General features: G+C 44.5%; 1 protein-coding gene across 5 annotated transcripts in view; it reads right to left on the minus strand.

The window, feature by feature from the left end:
• The window catches only part of LOC115094027 (protein FAM122A-like), a 210,949-nt gene extending 186,700 nt beyond the window's left edge, over positions 1–24,249 (minus strand). For 2 of the 5 annotated variants that reach the window (XM_029606654.1, XM_029606656.1), the window contains exons 1-2: positions 23,368–23,853; positions 3,467–3,545 (exon numbers count right to left, since the gene is read on the minus strand). In XM_029606654.1, coding sequence (XP_029462514.1) covers positions 3,467–3,545; positions 23,368–23,468 — 180 coding nt within the window. In that variant the 5' untranslated portion in view covers positions 23,469–23,853. Of the gene's footprint in view, positions 1–3,466; positions 3,546–23,367; positions 23,855–24,145 lie in introns of those variants that run through there. The other 3 variants (XM_029606655.1, XM_029606657.1, XM_029606653.1) reach the window with 3 other exon arrangements.
• Between the last annotated feature and the right edge of the window lie 880 nt (positions 24,250–25,129).

Consider the following 25,129-nt stretch of genomic DNA (forward strand, 5'->3'; position numbering starts at 1 on the left):
GGAGAACTTGGTACCTTCTTTTACTCCTGGTGGGATTGTACTTTTGTGTAAGTGTATTGGCGGGCGGCAGCCCGTCGGCTCAGCGATTTATTGCAGATAGAGGTAGTTACACAATGTTAGGTTCCATATTAGAAGCTACGACCCAGGAAAGAGATCTAGTTGTCTGCTCAGTGTGCTGCGGCAGTCAAAAAAGCAAACAGAATGTTAGGAATTATTAGGAAGGGAATGGTGAATAAAACGGAAAATGTCAGAATGCCTCTGTATCCCTCCATGGTGAGATTGCACCTTGAATACTGTGTACAATTCTGGTCGCCGCATCTCAAGAAAGATTTAGTTCCAATGGAGAAGGTACAGAGAAGGGTGACAAAAATGATAAAGGGGATGGAACAGCTCCCCTATGAGGAAAGAATAAACAGGTTAGGGCTGTTCAGCTTGGAGAAGAGACGGCTGAGGGGGGATATGATAGAGGTGTTTAAAATCACAGGTCTAGAACAGGTAAATGTGAATCAGTTATTTACTTTTTCGGATAATAGAAGGACTAGGGGGCATTCCATGAAGTTAGCAAGTAGCACATTTAAAACTAATCGGAGAAAATTCTTTTTCACTCAACGCACAATTAAACTCTGGAATTTGTTGCCAGGGGATGTGGTTAGTGCAGTTAGTGTAGCTGGGTTTAAAAAGGTTTGGATAAATTCTTGGAGGAGAAGCACTCATTTGGCTGCGCGTTTTCGACGCGCGTCTATTACCCCTTATACTGTAAGGGGTAAGATCATAAGAACATAAGAAATCGCCATGCTGGGTCAGACCAAGGGTCCATCAAGCCCAGCATCCTGTTTCCAACAGAGGCCAAAACCAGGCCACAAGAACCTGGCAATTACCCAAACACTAAGAAGATCCCATGCTACTGATGCAATTAATCGCCAACTCGAGCGTACAAGGGAATCCTTGTGCGGTGGTAATCTTTGTACGGAGGTATTTGATGAGGATAACCGATTTGCAGTTATCCTTTCTTTTACCTCCGTCTATTATTCTTTTTATTAAGGTCAAAAATTATTTTTTAGTGCTCTTTTGTGTGTTTTTTTCTTAAAATCCCTTCTCCCCTGCTGCTTTTCCGTACCCCTGCTAATCATTCGTCATACTTATCAAGGGCATCGCCTGTGTTGATTTCTCATGGGTACGGAGCTGCTCGTCCGACACGGGCCATGTTTCGGCACGGGTGCCTGCTTCAGGGACTGCGGGAGAGTATGCCGTGTCCTATATGGGGTTCACAGCATTCTAAAGTCCTTTGATAAATAAAAGTATTTGGTTGAACATGAAAAGTATTTGGTTGAACATGAAAACTTTGTGTCATATTAATTCATTACTTTCAGGCAGGCATATAAGAACAGTTAGAATAGAGCAGACGCCCAGCCAAGCACAGAAGGCGTCGCACGAGAGACAGCAGAAACTTCTGACAAGTAAGTTTTTTAAGACAAGGTGGGTAAATATCTGAAAGTAATGAATTAATATGACACAAAGTTTTCATGTTCAACCAAATACTTTTATTTATCAAAGGACTTTAGAATGCTGTGAACCCCATATAGGACACGGCATACTCTCCCGCAGTCCCTGAAGCAGGCACCCGTGCCGAAACATGGCCCATGTTGGACGAGCAGCTCCGTACCCATGAGAAATCAACACAGGCGATGCCCTTGATAAGTATGACGAATGATTAGCAGGGGTACGGAAAAGCAGCAGGGGAGAAGGGATTTTAAGAAAAAAACACACAAAAGAGCACTAAAAAATAATTTTTGACCTTAATAAAAAGAATAATAGACGGAGGTAAAAGAAAGGATAACTGCAAATCGGTTATCCTCATCAAATACCTCCGTACAAAGATTACCACCGCACAAGGATTCCCTTGTACGCTCGAGTTGGCGAATTGTTGAAAAGGGAAAGAGGTTGGTTAGTGATTAGTGAATACTGATGCAATTAATAGCAGTGGCTATTAATTTGATTAATAGCAGTTAATGGACTTCTCCTCCAAGAACTTATCCAAACCTTTTTTGAACCCAGCTACACTAACTGCTCTAACCACATCCTCTGGCAACAAATTCCAGAGCTTTATTGTGCGTTGAGTGAAAAATAATTTTCTCCGATTAGTCTTAAAGGTGTTACTTGCTAAGTTCATGGAATGCCCCCTAGTCCTTCTATTATTCGAAAGTGTAATAGCGCCTTGAAAACGCGCATCTGAACTCGCGAAAACTAACAGCGCTCATAACATGCAAATGCATGTTGATGAGCCTATTAATTAGTCACCCGGGATACTGAAAGTAAAATGTGCGACCAAGCCGCACATTTTACTCTCAGAAATGAACGCCTGCCCAAAGGCAGGCATTAATCATAAGACAGCACCGGGAAAGTGTACAGAAAAGCAGAAAAGAATGCTTTTCTGTACACCCTCCAACTTAATATCATATCCATATTAAGTCGGAGGTCCCAAACATTAAAAAACCCAAAAACTTTAAAAAAAAAAAAAAAATCTGTCCACCAATCCGAAAATGGACACTCAAATTTGCAGGCATCTGTTTTCTGAACCCGTGGCTGTCAGCGGGTTCGAAAACCAACGCCGGTAAAATTAAGTGTCGGTTGTCGGACCCACTGACAGCCGCCGCTTCCGCTAATAAGGAGGCGCTAGGGACACGCTATTGTCCCTAGTGCCTCATTAGCACAGGCCCTAATTTAAATAGAGAACCGTGCGCCCATGACAGGTGCCTGGGCACGCATCAGGAGAGTGGGCACTCAACACGGAGCGCCGGCTCTCCTGCACTTTATATTGAATCGGCCTGAAAGACATTAACACTTACCTCTATTGCAGAGGTGCGCTGGTTTAGCTCAGGTTTTTTTTATGCTGGAAATTTTACTCCTGGTCAGAGGCAAAGTAAAGTTTCCAGCGCTAATTATCAGTCTATAGGCAGAAGCAGGAGGAGTTTCGGTGCTGGATTTATACAATTGGGATTTATACACAGAAAATATGCTTTGTACCCACAGAGAAAGTTTTCTGCACATAAATATTATTTATATACACAAAACATTTTCTGCAATGAATACATGTGTGTGCATAAAAGCTTTTTATGCAGACAGAACGATTTTTGTATGCATAATTCATGTGAGATTCCTCCACTTCCCGAGTTAATATGTGTGACCAACCTATGCTGAACACTCATTTTAATTCAAGTTTGTGCACACATTTTACAGTCTTTGTATTTTTTTTTTTTTACTCCAAGTACATTAGCATACTATTACCTTACTGCATTGGGAATTCATTTTTTTAACCTGCGCTTTAAGAAACTGTGCACTGAATTTCAGCACACAGTTTTAATCCACATCTTATTCTTTTGGGTTCTTTGTCAACAGAAGTCGGGGTTAGCTTAGTTTTGACTCTCTGCCTGCACAGACAGTCTGATTTCTATGACCATTTTCTTACCAGACTGTGACGGTTCATCACTGTTGTACTGTTCCTGCGGGTCCGTAAAACATCAGACTGGAATACCTGCGAATTGTCACTAAAGAAAAAGGCAAAAAAAAAAAAACAATTTAAAAAAATCTAGGTAATCCTTCAGCAACAGGAACTCATAGCTTCTTACAGTACTATTGTATCAGCAACCATGAAATTTAATGTATAACCAAGGAGGCTAATGAATGTGATGTAAACAAAGGCTGTTCAGTTTACTTGTGTCGGTATAAGGTTCTAAACTCAACTTATATTAGTACTGGGGATCTATGTATTAAAAGATTTTTTCCATTTTGGGTCTATGGGAAAAATGCTTAGTGCATAAGTCTCTTAAGAGTCATTCCACTGAAATCAGGCATGTTTTCACCTATTTTCCTGCATCATTGGCACTTTATATAGGTTAATGCGACATAGCATCTAGTTTCATACAATACAGGAGTGAATTTTCAAAGGAGTGCTGCATGTAAATATAGCATATATGTTGTTTTATAAATGTCAAGAGTATACTTCTATTTACATTCTGAGAAAAAAAAAGTGGTCGTCTAGGGGCCTTCCAGAATGGGGTTCTAAAGTACATGCAGTAGTTGCTATTTTGTAAGAGGTATATTCTTATACATTGCCAAATTTATTCATACTTTTACACCTGCCAACAGACTCTCATAAGTGAAATTGGACTTGTCTGCAGTTTCTGTGTTTTTGTTTGCAGTTTTTGGATGGGAGGTCTGGATGAACTGCTGGGGGGTCAGGATGAAGTCTAGATGAATTGGGAAAGGACTGGGTGAACTAGAGAAGGACTGGGTTAACTGGTGGAGGTATTGATGAACTGGCAATTCCAAGTATGCCTGCACATATTTTCAAAACAGTATACGTGCATACTTTATAAAATAAAAATACCTGCCTCTGCATTTAATTCTGAATTTTTATTCAAACAATTATTTCACACACAAAATATTCTCGTGCATTTCATTTCACTTCATTTTATATTTATATACCACACATGCCAAATAAAATGAGTAAATTATGCAGTTTTTTGCACTGGAAATATAAACATACTGAAACGTAAGTGCAATCTTTCAGAGCAGAAATACAAGGTATTTTATAAACTGTGCAGCTCCTGCCACTTATGTGCACAAAAGCTGTGCCATGGATAGATTTGAAAGCTAGGCTCACTGGGGCGGATTTTAAGAGCCCTGCTCGCTGGTGCGCCTATTTTACATAGGCCTACCGGCGCGCGCAGAGCCCCGGGACTCGCGTAAGTCCCGGGGTTTTCCGAGGGGGGCATGTCGGGGGGCGGGCCCGATCCGCGCGGCGTTTTCGGGGCGGGATGTAGCGTTTCGGGGACGGGTCCGGGGGCGTGGTTACGGCCCGGGGCGGTCCGGGGGCGTGGCCGCGCCCTCCGCACCTGCCCCCAGGTTGCGTCCCGGCGCGCTAGCGGCCCGCTGGCGCGCGGGGATTTACGTCTCCCTCCGGGAGGCGTAAATCCCCCGACAAAGGTAAGGGGGGGTTTAGACAGGGCCGGGGGGGTGGGTTAGGTAGGGGAAGGTGAGGGGAGGGCAAAAGAAAGTTCCCTCCGAGGCCGCTCCGATTTCGGAGCGGCCTCGGAGGGAACGGAGGTAGGCTGCGCGGCTCGGCGCGCACCGGCTATACGGAATCGGTAGCCTTGTGCGCGCCGATCCAGGATTTTAGCGGCTATGCGCGTATCTACTAAAATCCAGCGTACTTTTGTTTGCGCCTGATGCGCCAACAAAAGTATGCCAAATCGCGCTTTTTGAAAATCTACCCCACTGTGAACAGAAGTGACAGTCCATTAAAAAATCAGCTAACAACATAGATGAGTGTATGAAATGGGTTCTGTGTGCATATTCTGCATGCTAGATGAAAACAGCCTGGCCAATCAGAAATGACGAATTTGTTTTTTTCTGGCATGTAGAACCTCTTCCATCCAAGGGATGTACTAAAAGCTTGAATGCAGGTTTGGGACGGGCCATCTTTCTTCACCCCAAGTAATTCAGCAGCAGGCTTTTTAATTGAACCATTCAGATACGGTAGCAGTAGGGAGCAAGTAAAGCAAAAACAACAAATGGACATTATAATTTTTTTTCCTGTTCTAAACTGCAAGTATAATTTGAAGAACCAATCTTACAATTCCTTTGGTTCATAATATAATTCAAAGCTGCTGAGCCAGAAAGCACCTCTAGTACAAAGAGGAGCCAGATACCAGAAAAAGACAAACCAGTACATTTAAGAGTTTATAAATATACATATCCACATACACAGATAAAATAGCTCACCCAAATGGCTATTTAACCTGTTCAATTACATAAAGTGTTCTAGCACAATGAAGCATTAGAAAAGCAGAAAAAGCAATTTCACCACCACACCATTGTAGTGTAACTGCTATGCATGACCAAATGCAGGAGAATTTTAACAAACATCTTAATATACAAAGGAAAATTGGTCCTTACCTGCTAATATTCGTTCCTGTAGTACCACAGATCAGTCCAGACAGTGGGTTGAGCCTCCTGTCCAGCAGATAGAGACAGACAAAAACTGAAAAGGTATCTTATATCAGGACAGAGCCTACCCTGCATCCCTTCAGTATAAACATTATCAAAGCAGATAAATAGAAATATAACCAAACGAAGATCAAGCAAGCAACAAGGAACTGATAATTTGAACAATTCGAAATTCTGTATATAAAATCGCTCTTGCATATATATCCATATTCATCTAGTAGATGCTTCCGGTGCCTTAAAGTTATGACAGGAAGTCGAGGCATCCAATAAACTGTAAAGAAAAGAACTTCAAGCGGACGTAGCAGACAGTACACAGGAGGGAGTCTAGATTGATCCATGGTACTACAAGAACGGAAATTAGCAGGTAAGGACCAATTTTCCTTTCCCTGTACATACCCAGATTAGTCCAGACAGTGGGATGTACCAAAGCTTCCCTAAACAGGGTGGGACCGAGACAGTACCGCTCGAAGCACCTGCCGTCCGAAGGAGCCAAAAACTGGTGCCTGCACATACGGTAGAGGCGATAATGACAAGCAAAGGTATGTAGAGACTTCCAAGTAGCTGCTCTGCATATTTCCTGTGGAGAGACCGACTGACTCTCCACCCAAGAAGTAGCCTGGGAACGCAAGGAGTGAGCCTTCAAGCCCTCCGGAACCGTCTGGCCCCGACAGATATACACTGACGCAATCGCCTCCTTCAACCAACGAAAAATTGTAGCCTTAGAAGCCTTGTTTCCCCTATTTGGGCCACTCCATAAGACAAATAGATGATCCGAGACTCAAAGCTCGTTTGTCACCTGTAGATATCGTAGTAAAACTCATTTTACATCCAGGCACCGGAGGTCACCACCAGATGTGTTTGCAATGTCTGCAGAAGAAAATGCAGGGAGTTCCACCGACTGATTGAGGTGAAAGGAAGACACAACCTTCGGCAAGAATGATGGAACCGTCTTGAGGGAGACCCCTTAGTCCGAAAAACTGAGAGAAGGTTCTCTACAGGACAACGCTTGGAGCTCAGACACCCTCCTGGCGGAGCAAATGGAGGCGAGAAAAAGTGTCTTGAGAGTTAGATCCTTGAGCGTGGCCCGCCTGAGGGGTTCAAAGGGTGCCTCACAAAGAACCTTAAGCACCATGTTAAGACTCCACGAGGGGCAGTTAGCCCAGACGGGCAGATTCAAATGCTTGGCCCTCTTGAGGAATTGAATGACATCCGGATGAGCCGCCAATGTGTAACCATTGATGCTACCAAGAGGGACCCGAGAGCGGAAACCTGCACCCATAAGAAGTTGAAAGACAAAACCTTGGAAAGGCCATTCTGGAGAAAAGAGAAGACCTGGGATACTGGAAGTGTTGTCCCGGCACTCCGGACTCGGCACACACATTCTCAAAGACTCTCCAAACCCGTACGTAAGCGAGAGAGGTGGAAGGCTTACGGGCCCGCAACAGGGTGGATATAACTTCTTCTTTATATCCCTTTTTTCTTAGTTGTCGTCGCCATTCAAAAGCCAGGCCGCTAGACAAAAGCAATCCACTTGATCGAAAAATACGGGATCCTGTTGGAGAAGGCACGGAAGGTGGCCGAGGCGAAGAGGACCGTCCATCGCTAGGTTCACCAGATCCACGTACCACGGTCTGCGGGGCCACTCGGGTACCATGAGAATGACGGGCCCCTGATGAAGTTCTATTCTTCTGAGTACTCTTCCCACCAGAGGCCAAGGAGGGAACATGTACAGGAGAACATCGTGAGGTCAGGGAAGAACCAGGGCATCCACCCCTTTCGCGCAATGCTCCCTTCTGCGGCTGAAGAATCTGGGAGCTTTGGCATTGTTCAGAGTAACCATCAGGTTTAAGTGGGGCATCCCCCACCCGCGGACGATCAGGTCCATTGCTCCAAACAGTTCCCACTCTCTGGGGTCTAGACGCTGACAACTGAAGAAATCGGCTTGAACATTCTCCTTCCCCACAATGTGGGAAGCTGCCAAGCGATCTAGGTGATGCTCCGCCCAGGCGCACAGCCTGCTGGCCTCCTGAGCCACCAGATGACTTCTGGTGCCCCCTTGTCAATTGATATAGGCTACTGTGGTGGCATTGTCCGAGAGTACTCGCACCGCCTTGCAACGGATCAGAGGCAGAAAAACCTTGAGAGCCAGATGAACCGCTCGGGTCTCCAGGAGATTGATGTGCCAGCGGGACTGAACTGGGGACCAGCAGCCCTGTGTAGACTGAGTTTGACACACTGCTCCCCAGCCTAAGAGGCTCACGTCCGTCGTAATAATAATCCACTGAGGAGTCTGTAGCAGCATCCCCTTCAGGAAGTGAGCGAGTGAGAGCCACCATTGCATGTCGGTGATGGTAGAGACAGAGAGCGGGAGGGACGTCTGAAACTGTTCAGACACCAGCTTCCAATGGGACAGCAAAGTTTTCTGTAAGGGATGCATATGCGCAAAAGCCCAAGGAACTAGATGATAGTGGAAGCCATAGAACCCAGGAAAGGTAATCCCAGGCCGTGGGTAGTGAAAGCGAGAGAAAATTGTGCACTTGATCCATAAGTTTGAGCGCCCAAGCGTCTAGGAGGAACACCTTGCCGACTTGGGTGTCGAATCGTGCTCCCAGGAATTCCAGGACCTAGGAGGGCTGTAGATTGTTCTTGGAAAAGTTGTTATCTGCCCGAGGGAGGTTAGGAAGGCCAAGACTCTGTCGACCGCCAACCTGCAGAGAGTCTCCGACTTGGCCGCCGACTTGGACCAGGACTCCTTCCCGACGGAGAGCGGCCACCACCACCACCACCATGACCTTGGTAAAAGTGCGTGGTGCGGTGGCAAGGCCAAAGGGGAGCGCCCGGAACTGGAAGTGTTGTCCCAGAATATTGAACTTGAGATACTTCTGATGGTCTGATGCCTTGAGGCGACTGTTTTAATGTATTTCCGCCCTGGAGGCGACTGTTCAGTTCCTTGTAAACCGGTGCGATATGTATTCTTTACAGGAACATCGGTATATAAAAATTAAAAATAAATAAATAAATAGTCGTGGCATATCGGGATGTGCAGGTAAGCCTCCATTAAGTTGAGTGAGGCCAAATATTCGCCCGAGTGAACCGCCGCTATCACCGCCCTCAGGGTCTCCATTCGAAAATGGGGAACCTTGAGAGCCAAGATTGGACGGAAAGAACCGTCCTTTTTGGGAACGACGAAGTAGATGGCATACTGGCCGGACCCTTGTTCCTGCACCAGGACTGGAACTATGGCACCGAGCTCTTGTAGTCTGCCAAGTGCCTGGTCGACCGCTGGCCGCTTCCGGCTTCCGCAGGGAGAGATTATGTGAAGATCAGGTAGGTCCCGAGCAAATTCTAATACATAACCTTTCTCTACCACCTCTAAAACCCACTTATCTGTCATAATCTTGACCCATTCCTCGAGAAACAGGGACAGCCGTCCACCTAAGTTTGGAACGGAGGAATGGGCGAGCCATATCTCATTGTGGAGAGGACTTTGTGGTCGAGTGCTGTGGGTTGCCATCCCGGAAGGGACGACGGCCACGAAAGGAATGAGACCAGGACTGGGATCTGGAAGAGGTACCTCTTGGAAAGGATCCCCCTGCTCTGTTATTATACAGATGTTGACCTCTAAAGCGAGTCCTCCGGCAGCTTATGAACCTTGTTCTCTCCCAAGGATTTAATAAGCTGTTCAAGGTCCTCACCAAAAAACAACTTACCCTTGAAGGGAAGCGTGCCCAACTGTGACCTGGAGGAGGAATCCGCAGCCCAATTGTGGAGCCAGAGGAGGCATCTGGCTGATACCACAGAAACCATAGCCCTGGCCTGCACTCAGAGCAAATCGTAAAGGGCATCAGCCCCATACACCACTGCCGCCTCTAGCCTTTCTGCCTGCTCTGCCTATGCAGACAGGAGGTCCTGGGTGCTGAGCAATTGTTGAACGCACCTGAGGATTGCCTGCAGCAGTCTTATGCAGCGGATTGTTGCCCAGACTCCTAAGGCCAAGACTTCAAAGATACGCTTGAGATAAAGCTCGAGTTTGCGGTCCTGAATATCCTTCAATGCCATGGCACCCACTACCGGGATGGTGGTGTGTTTGGTAACAGCGGAGACAGAAGAATCCACTTTGGGAACTTTAAGCATCTCTAAGCATTCATCAGGGAAGGAATAGAGCTTGTCCATTGCTCTACCCACTCGGAGCCCCGCCTCGGGAGAATCCCATTCCTGAAGGAGCAGCAGCTTGTGCATAGGATGGAACGGGAACGTACGTGGAGGAGCCCTAAGTCCCGCCAGGACCGGGTCCACGTTAGCTGGCATAGAGGCTGTAATGGTATCCTCAGGTGGCACTTCAATTCCCAGCTCCTGCAAAATAAAGGGAATGAGTGGATCCAGTCTTCCCTTTGGAACAAACGGAGCACACGTGGGTCGTCACACTCGAGTTGAGGACCTGGGAACAAGTAAATCAGAATCCTGGTCAGGATCAGGGACCGTGAACGGTTGAGGGGGTTCCAGCGGGGAGGGACCCCCAGCATCACCCTGACCCTGATGGAGCCCTGCCCATCTGGCACCGCAGGAGGCTGCGGAGTAGACATCCGAGGGATTTTCGCAGGAGGGGGACCTGAAGGGGGGTCATCCTCTTCCTGCAGGCTAGCCAGATAGGATTTGTGCATTAAAAGCACAAAATCTGTAGAAAAATGAGGCCTAGACTTCTCAGTTCTCCTTCCCCGAGAGAGGGGGAGGGAGGGTCAGGGATCCCCTCTGGGGAATGCACGGGACTTAAATCGGGAGGAGAAATATGCGAATCAGGCTCTCCTCCTTCCTGCAGCCCCGATTCAGAAGAGAAACCTGCTCCCAAAATGACTGCTGTTCCCGCGGTTTGCCGTGCAGGGAATGGCCTGGCCACGCGGTGAGAAGCGCAACCCCGGGTCGCTGATCTCATTGCTGCCGCGGAGAGGCCATCCCCACCCGGAGCAAAGCCCATCGCGGGAGAGCCGCGAGGCAGGCTCCCCGCAGGCTAGACACACATTTGAACGCGGCATAATAAAAGAACAGAGCCGCCATGGAGAAGGCAATCAGCTGAGCTGAGCTGCCCCGGTGAGCGAATGCAGGCGATCGAACCCTGCTCACTACCTTCCCTGAAGCAAAGCAGGGGTAAAAGTAAGGCTGTCTTGCTGCAAAAATCGTTCTGTATTTATTTATTTATTTATTTAAAAAGCAATTGCAGGGGAATGAGCTTCCCTGCTAGGAGACCCAAGGAATTAAACGTCTCAGGTTCAAAGCAGGCAGAGAGGGGGAGTGACAGGACCACCAGTATTGCCCCAAACAATCAGGTCACCGGGAAAGGGAGCCTAGGCTGAATAATCAAGGGGCAAGCCCCCCTAGGCCCCCAGAAGAGCGAGGAGACAGAGGTGTCTCCGTGAAAGTAAACAGCTTTTTTTTTTTTTTAAAGTTTTGCAAAGATAGGTAATACTTGCTTGATCTTGCCAACTATGAGTAGAAAACCCCCACAGGGAAATGGAAACTAAGGAAGAAAGGGAACCGCAGGTTCAGATGCCTGCATCTGCTGGAGACAGACAAATACTGAAGGGATGCAGGGTAGGCTCTGTCCTGATATAGGATACCTTTTCAGTTTTTGTCTGTCTCCATCTGCTGGATAGGAGGCTCAACCCACTGTCTGGACTGATCCGGGTATGTACAGGGAAATAGACTATCTTAGTTTAATGCTAGGCCACATTTTTAAGATATCCCTAATAAATATGCATGAGATAGATTTGCATACAGCAGAGGCAATGTGCATACAAATCTATCTTATGCATGTTCATTAGGTATACATCGAAAACCCAATCTATCTGGGGTACTGGAGGGCTGGGAGCGAATACCACTGCCAAAGAGTGCACCTAATTACAACATAATGTAGTAAAAAACAGCAGAGAAAGACCAAAATGGTCCTATGAATGCTGGTAGCCAATTAAAGGGCTGTGCTGAAAATAACAATGCAAGGCCATTTTGGACTACTAAGGTAGACAGACACAACCTTGGCTTTGATAAACAATCTTACTTTGTCCAACCCAAAAGTCTTGTATGTGTCTTTTTTTTGGGGGGGGGAGGTTTTTTCCTTTCTCTTTCCATGGAAGGGTAACCAAAAAGTACAGGCTCTGAAAGCTGAAGATGCAAATTTCATCTCTCTTTGTACCAGTTAGTAAATGATCACAAGCAAATTCACTTTATTGGTCTGTGCTTGAAGTTAAAAGTGCAATTTTAATTGCCTTTAGTCAAGTAATGTTACCTTGTATGCATCTATGTATAATGATAGAGTGTAAACATTAGCTATTTAGTTCTAAAAGGTTATAAAGATAATTTTTATTCAGGAAATTATTAAACAAAATGGGCTTGTTTTCAACTCTTCATGACATGTAAGTTCTGAAATATAGTAAAGCCAGCTATTTATATTTTCCTTTTTTAAACCAGTATTGACAAATATACACATTCAGCATCAGATATCAGATTACAGCTACAGGTTCAGCAAATCTACAATTATACCCTAGGTCTACCTAATTTCCACCCACTTTTCAAATGGCACAGCTGACATATAAACATCAGCATCCTAAGATCATTGATCCACCCTAACATTTCAATTTTAGTCCCAGGAAAAATAAGCTCTCTCTTTATATTCTCAGCGACCCATTTTTTTGTGAGCAAGATTTTCTGCTGGATTTTATTTTTAAAACAGAAAACCAGGCAGCATTCACAGTCTCTAGGATGGGGAGCACGGAGTCCAGGGCCAGTGGAAGCACTAGGCAGCCACGTAGAACCCCACTCTTACCTGCCATAGGGTCTTTCTGTGTTCTGTATGTGTGACCGAGATGAGGTATTCTGCTAGCATATAGTTTCTGTAAAGAGATCTTTAGCAGCCTAGCTTGTTTTGTTTTGCTAACAAGCGGTATACTGGTGTTTTATTTGCAGTTTTGCCTTTTCATAGGGTTGTTACTGTTTGAATGCTGGCAGTAAGTTCTGTTTTGATATTGGAGGTTTACTATACCAGCCAACTAAGCATCAGCCCGCCACTGGACACCAGGGGAGGAGCAGCGGCAAGGAAGCAAGGAATTTCCCCGCCCACAGCCCACCCACCAGCTCCAGCGCGGTACAGGAGTGCACTGTTAACCCGCGTTTGGATGCGCGTTTTCGACGCGCTAGCTTTACCCCTTATTCAGTAAGGGGTAATAGTGCGTCGAAAACGCGCGTCCAACCCCCCCGAGACTAATAACGCCCGCAACATGCAAATGCATGTTGATGGACCTATTAGTCATTCCCGCGCGATACAGTAAGTAAAATGTGCAGCCAAGCCGCACATTTTACTTTAAGAAATTAGCGCCTATGAAAAGGCAAAATTAGCCCTATGAAAAGGCAATTAGCCCTATGAAAAGGCAAATTAGCCCTATGAAAAGGCAAATTAGCCCTATGAAAAGGCAAAACTGCTTTTCTGTGCACCCTCCGACTTAATATCTTGGCGATATTAAGTCGGAGGTTCCAATAGTTAAAAAAAAGTTAAAAATTAAAAAAAAAAAAATTAAAATCAGCCCGCGGCTCGCGGGTTGAAAACCGGATGCTCAATTTTGCCGGCATCCAGTTTCCAAACCTGTGGCTGTCAGCGGGCTCGAGAACTGACGCCGGCAAAATTGAGCGTCGGCTGTCAAACCTGCTGACAGCCGCCGCTCCTGTCCAAAAAGAGGTGCTAGAGACGCCCTAGTGTCCCTAGCGCCTCTTTTTACCGCGGGCCCTAATTTAAATATTTTTATTGCCTGTGCGCGCCCCGGGAGAGCGGGCGCTTTCCCACTCTCCCGCGAACTTTACTGTATCGGCCTGTATAAAAGTATTTTATACTTTTATACAGGCCGATACATCAGAAGAGCACACAAAGACACGCTGTATACCCCACCTGCAAAAACATCTTTAAGGAAGCGCGCCCTTTCCACAGCTAGGCTTCCCCTTTGGAACTCGCTCCCACCAGACCTTCTCCAAGAACCCTGCCCTTTGGTTTTCAAAAAGAAATTGAAAACCTGGCTCTTCAGCCAGGCCTTTTTGGATTGATAAGTCCTTGCATTGAGGATCCCCCGGTTCATGTCCATCTATAGACCTGATGTGCGATTCCAAGCACCCTTTTCCATACCGGCACTCCACATATCCCTCAAATCTTTAACTACTCCACGAGACAAAGACTATATTAATGCCTTAACCTAGCCGTGGATCTACACGCAGCTAGAAATCACTTAGTCCCTCTATGAATCCTTTTAAGCGAATCTTTCTTAATGCACTTTTTTGTGGATCTCTTCCTGCGGGTCAAATTAGTTCACCCGGCTATCCTAAAGATTATTTGGAAGTTTCATCAAGTATTGCCCTATGTTTTCCATTAATTTTATAGTAGACTTCTAATGTTCCACATGTTTATTGCTTCTGCTTGTCCATTGCACCTTGTTCATTGTTCCGCTTGTTCATTGTACCACATGTTTCACTGTATCCGCCGTTTCGGCGACCGTTAAGTTTTATGTAAACCGGTGCGATATGTATCCTATATAGGAACATTGGTATATAAAAGTTAAAAATAAATAAAATAAAAGTAAAAAATATAATCCCTAAAGGTAGCTAGTATAATAACTAATCTCAACTAATTCCTTCCCACCCTACCCCTCTGCCCACCCACCCCAGAGCAGGTTCAACTACAATAGAAGGGGGAAAAAAGGGTTATACATATTAAATGTAATCAAGAGAAATTACTAATTAGATAATTTCTAACAATCCCTGGTACCCAATTATAAAAGCAAATGGGAACTATTCAGTACAACAGGCGTGGTGCCTTTATCTTGAGACAGTTCAACAGGTACAGAGATCAGTGCCCTGAGAAAAGAATTAGATCACCTTAAAGCTGAATTATCCACAATAAACCAAGTATCAAAACCTATAAAAAGCAAACCTAATTCAAAGAACTCAACTATATACCAAAATGCACATAAAGTCAGAAAAAAGTGGTTTTCAGTGGGATCAAGTAGAATAAGACCTGTAACCCATAGACTCTTTTACTACAACTAAACAATCAACATGTAACACCCCCCCCCCCCCCCCACCCAGACACAGGGTAAGGAAGAACCCATAAACAAGTGGGGCACAGCAAGCTCTCATATAACTAAGCCTGTGCCTGTGGGACAGAAGCGTTCTACCTCTCAAGAGCCACATGCTCTATCCTGAACACTAGAGTAGCTATAGGAAGGAAAATTGAAGAGATACCCGAAAGGTTAAGTCTAAGCCCACACCCACAGAAAATGCATGAAACAACCATATACCACATGAAAAAACTCTTTGTGCTGGGGGACTCAGTCATCAGAGGTACTAATATCGAAACCTCATTCGATAAAAGGCCTATTGTTAAAAACCTACCAGGAGCATCAGCTGGTAGAAATGCCAACCAAATAATCAATGTAATCAAGAAAGAAAGTGAGGACTCTGACTCAAGACGTTATAATCCATCTGTTCATGGTAAGGGGGCAGAGAGATAAATGCATAACTAAATTTAATGCATGGCTCAAAGTTTGGTGTAAGGAGCAAGATTTTGGATTCTTTGGCGACTAGGGCCATGAATGGAAAAGTGAAAGGCTCTATGGCAAAGATGATTTACATCTGTCAGTGGCAGGAAAAAAGATCCTGGGTGACAAATTCAAATCCTATGTCTTAAAGCATTTAAACTAGTCAATGGGGGTGGCAAAGACATGCTGGAAAGGCAGCCCCCAAATCCAACTGCTAATCCAAATCACAATCATAAAGTAATGGGGATGTCTTTGAGGAACTCCTGCTCAGCTCTTTTCCTGGTAAGGCAGACAATGTTGCACTGTGAGAAGAGGATCTATTGCAAATCTGAAGAGCTCCTCAATTCAAATCATCCTGGAACATTGTAAGCGTGGGATCCTTCGTCCACAGGCATAGCAATTTGCCTGGTCATGTTCTGGCCCCAAGTACCCATAACAGAGTTCATGACCATCAGTGAGGGCCATTACCTTGCCACAGATGCAGTTTTTAAATCCGCTCACCACTGTTTTTTTCTTCTGGCCTGATTTGTTGAGGAGGCAGGGCCTCTGAAAAAATATATTTTTTTTTTCAGTAGCACTGAAAAGTGTTGTTATGGATGCTGCAGGGGCAGTGAGGCAACAAGAAAAGAATATATTGAGGAGGCTCACAAGGCAACAAGGAACAAGGCTCAGTCGAGCTCAAAAACCTACAGCTCAGAGAGATAATTCTGTTCAGTGTTGCAGGATGACATCACACACATGTAATGACTAAGTCAGCCTGCTTATAAACAGAAAAAAATCTATTATAAATACATAATTTTTAAATATGTGTGGGGGAAGGCTGAGGCAGTAGGGAGCGGGGGGGGGCCAAGGATTTAAGGTTTGCCTCGAGCACTTAATACCCTTGCATCGGCTCTGAGCGAGTCATAGTCATCATGCAGAGGCTGCAATTAGGCCTCATAACTGCAGAGTCACGGGAGGAGCCCTGGCATGTGGACTCTGGCTGAGAGCTGTTGCTGCAATGACTGGACTAAAGTAAGTTAGGAAGGGATATAAAATTGGGAAAGCCAACTCCCTCCCCCCCCCCCCCCCCCCCAAGCCATTACAAATGAAGGCTCATGGAACCAGATCCTGACCCTGCTTCAGATATAGCTGGAATGCCAAATAATCAGGAAAAAACTACTAGGTCAAAAAAATATTCTGGGGAAATTTAGCAAAAGAAAATTTCCAACAATGAAAAGTCTTATTATAGGATATAAACAATGAGTAAATACAATTGCTATTCATAGCCATTTGTTAAACATGATCTTATGTTTGCATGGCCATGTGCACGCAGTGCTACTCAAGACATCAGTATTCCAATTCAACAAAGTCCAACAGATGGAGACGCTGACTTAATGTAAGTGGATAGAAAGAATACAAGATTTCTTCACAATGGTCCCCCAACCCATTCCTCTTCACCTTCATGCTACTCTAGTAATGCATATTATGATTCACTTGCATTTTCTGGAAAGTTATCTTTTGCCCATTCTGTTTGGACCTGAGAAAGGGAGTGTTAACTTCCTAAAGCTAGTCAAGAAATATATTATGTTAGTCCAATAGAAAGGTATATTTTTTGTTAACCTTTACTTCCATTCACAATGGTTCAAAATAAATACATCACCGTTTGTAATATGTTAAATATAGTAACATAGTAAACAAGGGCAGATAAAGACCAATTGTCCCATCCAGTCTGTCCAGTTATATTGGTCTACACTGCTAAGAACATATCCCAGCTGTAGAAAGTTGGCCACCTGCAAAATATCATTTCTTATCCAACTCAGTTTTTGTTGCTTTCTTCTTTGGCTCTCTACTAGCACGTCTATTTTAAAGTAGGCCAGGCATGGCAAAGTTTTGTCACAGCTATAAAACAATGGGGCCACCATCCCTACAAAAAAAACCCTCTAAAATAATCATTGGGTGATTTTCAACCAATGGCAAAAAAGCTCTCTTCATTAGACACATGTTGATCGTCATAATAAGCATCATTGTATAGTACTAGTTGACTTTATTACTCTGCATTATAGATAATCATAGGTCAGTCCAAACTTTTTTTTAATTTTCTGTAAACGCCGAGAAATGCCATGAACCGCCATGCTGCCCTAATTGTGAGTAGGACCATAGTGCTCTGAGTAACGTAATATATGAGTTTGAGTAATTAAAATTGTTATGTGTTGTTCTTTGACGCAGAAGTAAGCCCTTGACAAAGGACTTCGCTGTCCAAAACACGGCCCCGTGTCGGGCATTGGTACCGTTACCTGCAAACTTATGGGCGATGAATGTATTCAACTAAGCTAAGTCAAGTTTAAAAAGAAACTACACAAATGAATGACTAATCATCAATATTGATATTTTATCATAAAGGTGAAGGTTGTCACATTTTGCAACAAAAATTTTTTTTAAAAAGTTTGGACTGACCTATGATTATATATAAGGCAGAGTAATAAAGTCAACTAGTACTATACGATGATGCCTACTATGACGGTCAACATGCATCTAATGAAATGTTATTGAATTGTGGGAATACAGTTGTTATTTAACATTGGAAGTTGGTCAGCGTTTCCCATTGAAAAAGGTTGTTCAGAGCATAATCAATCAGTGTTAAAATAAAAAGCTCTCTACCATCTTAGGTAGATAAGCATATAAATCCCCATAGTTTATCTAACAACCAACCCCACCCTTTGTCTTTCCACCAAGCTTTATAAGCTTTCTAAGCAACTATCAGGGCTAGTGAGGCTTCTGCCCAAACATCTAACCCAGTGGTTCTACACCAGTGTGTCGCCACACTTCCCGATCCCCTGCTGACCCAGCTGCTCCCCTGTCCTCCTCCGCCCGGGCTTAAAATGCTGTCAGCCCGGGCGGAACACAGCAGAACAGCTGGAGTCAGCGTCACCGGCATGGTCACTTCTCCCCCCCCCCCCCCCCCCCGCGGCCTGGAAGAGGAAGTGGTGAGCAACGGGTGCGTGCGCAGGAAGAAGAGACCATGTGGTCAGCGTCGGCCCGAAGAACAGATGAGAGGCGCGGCCTGAGGAATGAGCAGCGCGGCTTGCAGAAAAATTAAGAACGTCAACCCCCGTGGCTGATGGGACTCCTTTCTCCGCGAGGGCTGAAAATGAAGGAGGTTAGGGTTGGGAGGAGGCTGCTGCTGCTAGTTACGGGGAGGGAGAGAAAGTGAATGAGCAAGCAAGCATGTGTGTTTGAGATCCTATGTGTGTATGTGTGTGAGTGAGATAGCATGTATGTGAATGATTGAGAGCCTGTTTATGTGAAAGAGAGTAGTCTGTGATTGAGAGCCTGCCTCTGAGAGAGAGAGCATGAATGTAAGTTTACGATTGGGAACCTGTATGTGTAAGTTTGTGATTGAAAACCTGTTTGTGTGAAAGAGTATGTGTGTATGATTAAGATCCTCTGTGTGTGAGAGAGTTCATGTGTGTGTGTATGATTAAGAGCCTGTGTGTATAAGTAAGAGAGAGCATGTGTGTCAGTGTCTGATTGAAAGCTGGTTTAGGAGAGAGAGCATGTCAGTATGTGATTGAGAGCCTGTGTGTAAATGAGAGAAAGAGAGAGAGCATGTTTGTAAGCATGTGAATGAGAGTCTGTATGTGAGAGAAAAAGACAGCATGTATGTGTCAGGCCGATACAGTACAGTGCAGTGCGCTCCGATGGAGCGCACTGTTAGCCGGCATTTGGATGTGCGTTTTGGAGGTGCTAGCTTTACCCCTTATTCAGTAAAGGGTAATAGCATGTCCAAAACACGCGTCCAACCCCCCTGAACCTAATACCGCCCGCAACATGCACATGCATGTTGATGGCCCTATTAGGTATTCCCGCGCGATTCAGAAAGCAAAATGTGCAGCCAAGCCACACATTTTGCTTTCAGAAATTAGTGTCTACCCAAAGGTAGGCGCTAATTTCTCCGGGCACCGGGAAAGTGCACAGAAAAGCAGTAAAAACTGCTTTCCTGTGCACCCTCCAACTTAATATCATGGCAATATTAAGTCGGAGGTCCCGAAAGTTTAAAAAAGTGAAGTAAAAAATAAAAAAATTTTTAAAATTTTAAATGGGCCCGCGGCTGGCGGATCGCAAACCGGATGCTCAATTTTGCCGACGTCCGGTTTCCGAACCCGTGGCTGTCAGCGGGCTCGAGAACAGACGCCAGCAAAATTGAGCGTCGGCTGTCAAACCCGCCGACAGCCGCCTCTTCCGTTAAAAAAGAGGCGCTAGGGCTGCGGTAGTGTCCTTAGCGCTCTTTTTACCGCCGGGCCTAATTTTAATAAATTAAAATACTGAATCAATACTGAATCGTGCGCATAGGAGAGCGGGCGCTCACCTGCTCTCCCGGGTTTTTACTGTATCGGCCCGTATGTGATTGAAAGCCTGTGTGTGTAAGTGTGAAAAGACAGACAGCATCGGGTCGGAAGACGGCGCGCCAGCAGTCTGCTGGCGCGCGTAGATTTACGTCTGCTTCTTGCAGGCGTAAATCTAGGAACAAAGGTAAGGGGGGGTTTAGATAGGGCCGGGGGGGTGGGTTAGGGAGGGGAAGGTGAGGGGAGGGCGAAAGGAAGTTCCCTCCGAGGCCGCTCCAATTTTGGAGCGACCTTGGAGGGAACAGAGGCAGGCTGCGCGGCTCGGCGCGCGCAGGCTGCCCAAAATCGGCAGCCTTGCGCGCGCCGATCCAGGATTTTAGAGGATGCGCGTATCTTATAAAATCCAGCGTACTTTTGTTTGCGCCTGCTGCGCAAACAAAAGTACACGATCGCGCTTTTTAAAAAAATCTACCCCTATATGTGTAAATGTGTAATTAAGAGCCTATATAAGTAAGAGAAAAAGCATGTGCATATGTGAGTGACTGAGAACATGGTGTATAGGTGTGTAATTGAGAGCCAGTGTGAGAGAGAGCGCTGGTATGTGACTGAGAGAGGAGAAAGTTCCAAGCAAACCACCCCTCCTCCTGCTAATTCAAAACATTCTCAGGACACCTGGATATCAAATGTTCCCAGGTATACAGAGCAAAAAAAATGTGTATCCTTATTTTTCATTACTGGGTCTTTGTGTCTGCTATTTTGAAATATTTTATTGGTATCTAGAAATTTTTTATATGAGTTTTTAATTATTGGATATTCCACTCATCAGCTGTTTCGAAATAATCTGTTCTTTTTGTTAGTATGGTTTTACTGCTACTGATTTTATATTTCTTGATTTGTTTTATAAGGATGGGTGATGTTTCTTTTTTCCTTTATTACACTGCATACAGAGACTCTGGCTTGTTGCAGTTTCCACTTCAGTTTTTTCTGCATGCTTCTAGTTATGCGTTTTGCTCTCTTTATTCTTTGTTAGGTGAGGGTCAGCACATGTGATTTAGGTGAGGTTTTCTGCTGGCGTGTAGTTTCTGTGTAGGGCTCTATAATAGCCTGACTTGGTCCGTTTTCCTAATAGGAGATGTATTGGTGTCTTAAGGCCTGTTGTAATATTTTCAGTGTTGCCTTTTCTTAGGTAAGGTAGCTACTGTTTAAGTGCTGGAAATTGGTGCTGTTTTGGTGTGGGATGTTTACTATTTATGCAATTTCTGTTCAGACAGAATACGTATCTTTTCCTTGTGTCATTTTAAACAATAAAAATAATTACCAGACCTTTATTTTTTATTTCCACCGTGAATTGTAATGAGCAGTGTGTCACATGTGAGCATGGCCTGTCAGGTGTGTCACGATGGGAAAAAGGTTGAGAACCACTGATCTAGCCAATTAGGTCTCTGTGGCCTTCCTGACTGATACTCTGCCAACACCAACCTACTGGCATCGACCCAGTTGGTATCTAGGCAGTTGTAGCCTGTTAGCTACAACCCAGCTTCCCTATGACCTGCAATGTCATTAGGTCATGCTTTATTACCTGCCCTTTATTTTATCTCTCCAACTGTCTCTTTTCTGAGGGCATGAAGGGTAGGTTGTTTTCAATAATGCAACTCTGTTCCCAACCCTGTTCCTTCCAAATGCAAGAAAACAAGAAAAAATGTGACTAAAAATTACTCTAGACCTGCTATTCCCATCTTCAAACATTTCTTAAAAAGTAAAAGATGTGTTCTCTGAAGTTAGCTGATGAGGAAAAACAGTGAATTATCCCAGAAGAAACACGGAGGCGTAGGTTTTTCATTCCACTATCAATATAGTGGAATGAAGAGCCGCAGCCAGAAAAGGGAAAGGGGGGGCAATAGTATGCACCTGGCCGCATTGCAGCAGTATGTTTTCCTCCGCCTCAATTGCAGCCGCGGAGCACACTTTCGCCCCCATAGCACCCCTGCAAAAGGTGTAGCTATTTCCTGCGCTACTGCCAGCAATGTGTTAAACATTATCGCCCGCAGCCCTACCAAGCCCAAAGTTTTAACCCCGCCCAAACCACGACCCTTTCCTTCATTTTAATGTCACGATGCAGTCATTATCACGTGTGTTAGGCCATCGCGTTTTGAAAAATGACCCTGTGAATTAGGTATTTATTTATTTAATGGTTTTATATACCGACATTCATCAATGATATCATATCGGTTAACAGTAAACAATAAACTACGCTTAAGTTGCGTTTGACAAGAAACAAGAGAACAAATATATGCAATACCATGAACAATATATATGTCAGAATGATTAACTATATATGGATATATGAAGGTTCAAGTTAACTATATATGGAAATATAAGGGTACAAGGAAACCTTCAGTCAGGAGGATTAATTAAAGCTGGAAATATGAATACATGAGGTGGGAACTATATACACAGCACAAAAATTACTAACAAGATTGCTTCAAGTATACTAAGATTCTTCAAGAATATTAAGGGGAAGGTTATCAAATACTTGCAAAGTTGCTTGCATTATACTGAGGAATTTGGGAAAGGTAAAAAAAATACTTTTCTTTTGCTGGTCCAGCACTTTACAATGAACTTTCACTATGCCTTCAAATGCATTTTATCATTGTAGTGTCAAATTCATTGTAAAAAAATATCAATTAACTAAACTTATGTAAAGATATTCATTAACACTTTATATAATTCGTATTTAAATGTTCATTTCATATACTCTGCCCCTTTCTCTTAGAATCCTTTAAAAGCAAGGTTTTTGTCTTAATATACCTTTCCCAGTCAACACAATTTTAATAAAATAAACATTAGAAAGGTATGCATTGTATGGGATATAAAGGAAACAGTAAAGAGGAGGAGATTGCATGAAAAGTTTTTATTTCTCTCTTTGGTCATTATTTTTTCTCATTTATCGCTGTATTTATCAATCAGTTAAATCTCTGTAGACTGCAATACCTTTTATCGGATCAACAAAAAGTGATGCCATGTAAGTTTTCAAAAGGCCCCTCCCTTCTTTACAGATATCTGATAGAACATCGGTGGTCTCGAAAGCTCATGCACTACCACATAATTTGTTTTTGCAGAGTTAAACAAAGGTATCACACCTTACAAAGAATCCATCCAGCTGTGACTCTCAGTATAAATTCTTAGGAGGCACAAGTAAAAGCCATGTGACCTCATATCTTTTATTAAAAAAAAAAAAAAAAGGAATCCTACAAGTCACATTTTATGCCATCTTTCGAAAATTCCTTCAGAGCTATTTTTTTCTTCTATAGCGCTGACCCATCTTCTTCCTAAACCTCAGCACACTGCACATCTGTTCAGACTGCCCTTCCCTGAAAGTGACTGAGGGGGAAGGGGGGCTACGGATCTACTCAAGGCCTGCGAGCCCCGGTACAAAGAGAGCAGAGCGCGCGCGCGCGCCCCCTCACCTCAGCCCGTTTATCAGGGGGGCGCTATTGGACCTCCTCAAACTTCCATCACTCGGCGGCACCGGCAGCTCCAGGTCCAGCTCCATTTTCTCCTGAGCCATATCTGCGCTGGGACTTCTTGCCTAGTCTCTCCCCCCTGCACAAAACGAGAGCGTCCTCCCCCCCCCCACCTCCGCCTCTACCCGCTCATGCCGGGGCCACTCGCTCCCCCGTCCCCCCGCGCCCGCTTTAGGCCCGAGAATAGCAATCAATGGAGATTCATGTCGGGGAGCGGAGAGTCCAAGGCCCGGCGGCCCCCCATGATACCGCGGACGGGGTTGCCTTCCTGCGGCGGGGTCCGCTCCGCTCTCGGCCGCGCCGGTAAGCCTCAGCCCGACTCCAACACAAAAAACTTCAACCCCTCTCTCGGCCGGAGAGTGTGCGACAGCCGCTGGGCATGCGCAGTGTAGCCACTGCAGGGCGCGAGAGCCTAGGCGCCCTTGCACGGGCCTGATAGTGTCTCTACGTTTCAGCTTGTATGTAGAAGGTAGATTGCTTAAATTTAGGACTGCCAATGCACAATGTATGGACATTAATTTTAATTTAAAAACAAGAATAATAAAATGAAGTGTGTCTTGCACACTGACTTCGCTTGTGGCCTGATTCCAGCGTCCTGCCTTTCCCTGGTTAAGAACGAAAGCGGGAGCAGGACTTACAGATGAGTAAAAAAATTAAATCGGAGTCTTCGTTATTTTTACTTCATTTACTGACTGTGAATCAATAATTTTCCCCAAATTACCTGTGGGCTAGTTGGAAAGCGGAGGGAGCTGTTCGGTCAGGAATTGTGCAATCTGATATGCAGCAGCTCCAGAGCAGTGACTAGAGCTTGGTGGTATGCACCTTCGTCACCCGTTGAATGGCAATACCATCACATGCCATCTTCGACAACTCCGTTTATGCTACATTCATAGGTGCAACTTGTGCTACAACATACCATCCCATCTCACCTTAGCTGTTTTCCTGTCTCCTGTAAAACTCTATAGTCTGCAATTAATAGTCACCTTTTTACCCGTCTCTAATGAGTTGTTCATAGCCCTTTCTCACATCAAGCATTAAAAAAAATAATAGAAACTGATGTTTGTAGTTGAGGGCTGTGAATATCAACATACCTTGCCCCCTCCAAACTGTTTTATAGTGCTACTATTTATTGGATGTTTTATATATATATATATATATATATATATATATATCTGTTGTATTATTATATGTTGTCTTCTTCTCGCCTTATGTCCTTGATCTTTAGTTAACAACTAACAACTTTCACCACATCCTCCAACAACAAATTCCAGTCTAATTATGCTTTGAGTAAAAAAAATATTGTTTCCTCTTTGTCTTAAATGTATCACCTAGTAACTTCATTGAATGTCCCCTAGTCTTTGAACTTTTTGAAAGAGTAAACAACCAATTCACGTTTAGCTGTTCCATTCTACTCATTATTTTATAGACCTCTACCCCAATCCTTTTTAGCCGTGCCTCATAGGAGAATTGTTCCAACCCCTTTATCATTTTGGTCACCCTTCTCTAATTCTGCCATGTTTTTTTTGGGTGACTAGAACTGCAAACAATACTCAAGGTGTGGTTGCATCATGGAACGATAGAGAAGCATTATGATATGCTTTGTTTTATTCTCCATTCCTTTCCCAATAATTCCTAGCATTCTATTTGCTTTGTTGGCTGCCGCCGTACACTAAGAAGAGGATTTCAACATATTATCCACGACACC

Source organism: Rhinatrema bivittatum, chromosome 6, assembly GCF_901001135.1.
Source record: "Rhinatrema bivittatum chromosome 6, aRhiBiv1.1, whole genome shotgun sequence".
NCBI classification, from domain to species: Eukaryota; Metazoa; Chordata; class Amphibia; order Gymnophiona; family Rhinatrematidae; genus Rhinatrema; species Rhinatrema bivittatum.